The sequence below is a fragment of the Nomascus leucogenys genome, unplaced genomic scaffold (assembly GCF_006542625.1).
Source record: "Nomascus leucogenys isolate Asia unplaced genomic scaffold, Asia_NLE_v1 Super-Scaffold_3090, whole genome shotgun sequence".
Lineage (NCBI taxonomy): Eukaryota > Metazoa > Chordata > Mammalia > Primates > Hylobatidae > Nomascus > Nomascus leucogenys.
The window spans coordinates 96289-100234 of NW_022095791.1; the positions used below are offsets into that span (position 1 = coordinate 96289).

The 3946-nt window shown below is 51.7% G+C and overlaps 1 protein-coding gene across 1 annotated transcript; it reads left to right on the forward strand.

Moving 5' to 3' along the window:
• The first annotated feature begins 243 nt into the window (after positions 1–243).
• On the forward strand, positions 244–3619 carry LOC100605307 (leucine-rich repeat-containing protein 14-like). Its single transcript, XM_012508031.2, is given in 3 exon segments — positions 244–698; positions 3077–3582; positions 3585–3619. Coding segments are annotated over 3 exon segments (843 nt in total). The 5' UTR covers positions 244–396.
• Positions 3620–3946: the final 327 nt, after the last annotated feature.

Here is a 3946-nt window from a genome sequence, read left to right on the forward strand (position 1 = left end):
GAGAGCAGCCCAGGGCTGCTGCCACTCATCTTACCTGGGCTCCCCAGCATCTCATCACACCCGTCTCCCCGCAGGAAGTCAGAACTGAGGATATTGGATTTCACCCTGGACTCTGAGCAAGTCCACAGTAAAGGGGCTTCTGAAGCCTTGGCCAAGTTCCCATTTTGGTTACCATCAGCAGTCAAGGCAGAGATGCCCCAGGCCACGGCCAGGCCCAAGCCAGCAGAGAACACGAAAAAAGGACCAAAGCAGCCATGGGAAGCAGTGGAAATACACATTGATCTTTTCCTGCGAGGCCCCTTCAAGTTAGATAAGTTCCTCTCCAGCCTCCTGACGAAAGTGGAACAGAGCCACGGGGCCCTGCATCTCTGCTGTAGGAAGTTGCACATTGAGGAGATGCCCCTCCACAGTCTTCTGGGGATCCTGAAGACACTCAGGCTGGATTTCATCCAGGAGCTGGAGGTGTTTGACTGGTTTGACTGGTTCTGGGCATTGTCAGATCCAAACCTATCTGCCACACAGCTGGGAAGGATCTTGAACCTGCGCAGCCTCAAGCTCATCTACTACAACTGGGCCTTCTCCTCGCGGGGCGAGCGGCCCTCCAGCTACTTCCTCTCCCACCTTACCAGGCTGGGCCACCTCCAGAAGCTGCACCTGTCTTACTCCCACCTCTCAGGCAATCTACATTACGTGCTCAGGTGAATGGGTAGGCAGGGGCGTCCGAAGAGTCCCCTGAATACTCCCAAGTGAGGTCAGGACAGGGGAACAAGACAGGAAATGGGGCCCATTCTTAGATGCTCATGGAATTGTGGGCACAGCCTGGGAACCCAGGGTTCAGATGCAGCTGATGGCTGGGATCTGCTTTGGAAACATATTTGATGGAGAAAGATGCATGTTGCTATAAAAAATAAAATCCACTTTGGGAGGCTGAAGTGGGAAGCTTGCTTGAGGCCAAGTTGGAAACCAGCCTGGGCAACAAAGTGAGACCCCATTTCTACAAATAAATATACAAAAATTAAGGCCAAGCACGGTGGCTCATGCCTGTAATCCCAGCACTTTGGGAGGCAGAGGCACGCGGATCACTTGAGGTTAAGAGTTTGAGACCAGCCTGGCCAACATGGCGAAACCCCATCTCTACCAAAAATACCAAAATTAGCCGGACATGGTGACATGTGCCTGTAATCCTAGCTGCTCGGGAGGCTGAGGCAGGAGAATCTCTTGAACCCAGAAAGTGGAGGTTATAGTGAGCCAAGATTGCACCACTGCACTGCAGCTTGGGCAGCAGAGCAAGACTCCATCTCAAAAACAAAACAAAAACAAAAATTAGCTGGGCATAGTGCATCTTTAGTCCCAGCTACTCAGGAGGCTGAGGCAGGAGGGTTGCTTGATCCCAGGAGTGTGAGGCTGTAGTGAGCCATGATTGCACCACTGCACTCCAGCATGGGCAATAGAGTGAGACCCTGTCTCAAAAAAAATTACAACAAATTTAGTTTAAAGATCTAATTGGCTTTTTTTTCTCTTTAGAGACAGGGCATCATTTTGTCACCCAGGCTAGAGTGCAGTGGCACGATTATGTCTCACTGCAGTCTCAAACTCCTGTGCTCAAGCTACCCTCCCGCCTCAGCCTCCTAAGTGGCTAAGACTGCAGATGCGCACCACTACACCTTGTGAATTTTTTTAAAACTTTTTTTGTAGAGACAAGGTCTTGCTTTGCTGCCCAGGCTGGTCTTGAGCTCCTGGCCTCAAGCCATCCTCCCACCTCAGCCTCCCAAAGCACTAAGATTACAGGCATGAGCCACCATGCCTGGCCTTCTAATTGGCTTAGGTTTGTGATTCACAAATTGGGGCAGCCTCCCATTCTATAAAATAGAATAAGAGCTCTGATGAGCTGAGCAGAAGAGACTGGCTTTATAAGCATAAAAGTGATGAAAAAAGCCAAAACAAAAAGCAGATTGGTCAGTTGACAGTTACTTTCCTTATGGGATTAAAACAGAGGGCACTTATCATCCTGGGCCCCTTCTAATTGGTTGGTGTGAATCTCCTGTTTTTTGGAAAACTGACCAGTTTCAAAGTTCAGTTTGATTACCTGGCACTTAGCACAAGTGACTGCATTCTAGTTTGCTTTGGTCTTTTGAGGTCTAGTGCAGGAGCTTAGTCCAAAACAGTGGCCTTCCATGAATTTCATTTAATTTTTTAATTTTTTTTTTTTGAGACAGAGTCTCTGTCACCCAGGCTGGAGTGCAGTGGCATGATCTCGGCTCACTGCAATCTCTGCCTCCCAGGTTCAAGTGATTCTCCTGCCTCAGCCTCCCAAGTAGCTAGGATTACAGGCATGGGCCACCATGCCTGGCTAATTTTTGCATTTTTAGTAGAGACAGGGTTTCACCATGTTGGCCAGACTGGTCTTGAACTCCAGACCTCAGGTGATCCACCCACTGCGGCTCCCCAAATTCCTGGGGTTACAGGTGTGAGCCATTGCACCTGTCCTAATAATAAGTTTATTTACTCAACAAACATTTTCAGGCACTGCTGAATGTTATGCTGGTCCCCAAGGAAAGATCCTGAGACAGCACAGGTTAGGCCTCTTCTTCTGAGCTCATACTGCCCCAGACAGGTGGGTACAGAGCCCCGAAGGACAATCAGTATCCACTCTGTGCACGTCTCCTAGAAATTTCAAGATAGGGCATTCAGGACCCCCAGCCCTGGCTTAAATGGAAGCCTGAGCAGCAGCTTCCCCAAACCCAAACCTGAGGAATAATGGGCTCAGCCTATGGTTACTTCTCTTCAGATAAGCTCTTTCAAGTGGCTCCTCTCAGCAGTCATATTGGGTATGGATAATGCACGTCTCCCTTTCACCAAAGAGAAACTTAGAGTTGGAGGGGTTCGTGGAGGACCTGGTAGGTCTGTTGAGAGAGAGCCAGGCCTTGGGACACCAAAGGACATGCTCCTGACCCTGCTGGTAAATGGCTTCCCTGATGAGGGGGTGGCCATAGGACTAGCCTCCTCCATGGACAAGTAGGTGTTCCGGGCAGGGGGCCTGGGCCCTCCCCTCACAGAGCCACCCTTCTCTCCTCAGCTGTCTGTGGGTCCCACTGCATTCCCTGGAGATCTGCTACTGCAGGCTTCTGGACACTGACATCACCTACTTGTCCCAGAGCCCTCATACCACCTGCCTGAAGAAGCTGGATCTGAGTGGCAACAACCTGTCCTACGTGGTCCCTAGGCCCTTGGGGACCCTGCTGAGGGAGGTCTCAGGGACACTGCGACACCTAGACCTGAACCACTGCTGGCTGAAGGATGCCCACCTCAGTGCCCTCCTGCCCACCCTGTGCCGCTGCTCCCACCTCAGTTCCCTGAGCCTCTCCGACAACCCCGTCTCCAGTGCCTGCATCCTGAGCCTGCTGGAGCACATGACAGGGCTGATGGAGCTGAAGCAGGTAGTCTATCCCATCCCAGTTGACTGCTGCATGTACCTGCATGGCCTCTCCTGGGGTCCCGTGGACAAGGACAAGCTGTGCCAGTTGCAGGCTGAGATACAGAAGCAGCTGCAAGCCATGCAGCGGGCTGACATGCAATGGAGCCCCCCGCTGCCCTTGCTTATGCAGCTGGTGCAGTTTGAATGAAGAGCAGGAGCCAGGCTCAGGGAACAGAAGTCAGAGAGGGCAGCTGGAATCACAGCTGGGGCCACATATTGTTTGCAAGGAACATAAAATAAACTTCCATGGGAACTGTCTGGCGCTTTCTTCATTCCCCTCGCTCCCCTTCCACAGTCCAAAGCCTGGCCTGTTTCACCTGTTCACTTGATCGGCACACGTTATCCAGGTGGCTCTACCACCAGGTCACCAGAGACCCCAGAGGTCCAGCCCTCCCCGGCGAACACTCCCTCTTCTGGCCACTCATTCAGTTTCTCTTTGTCTTATGCTTCTGGATAGAATGAAGTGGGTCC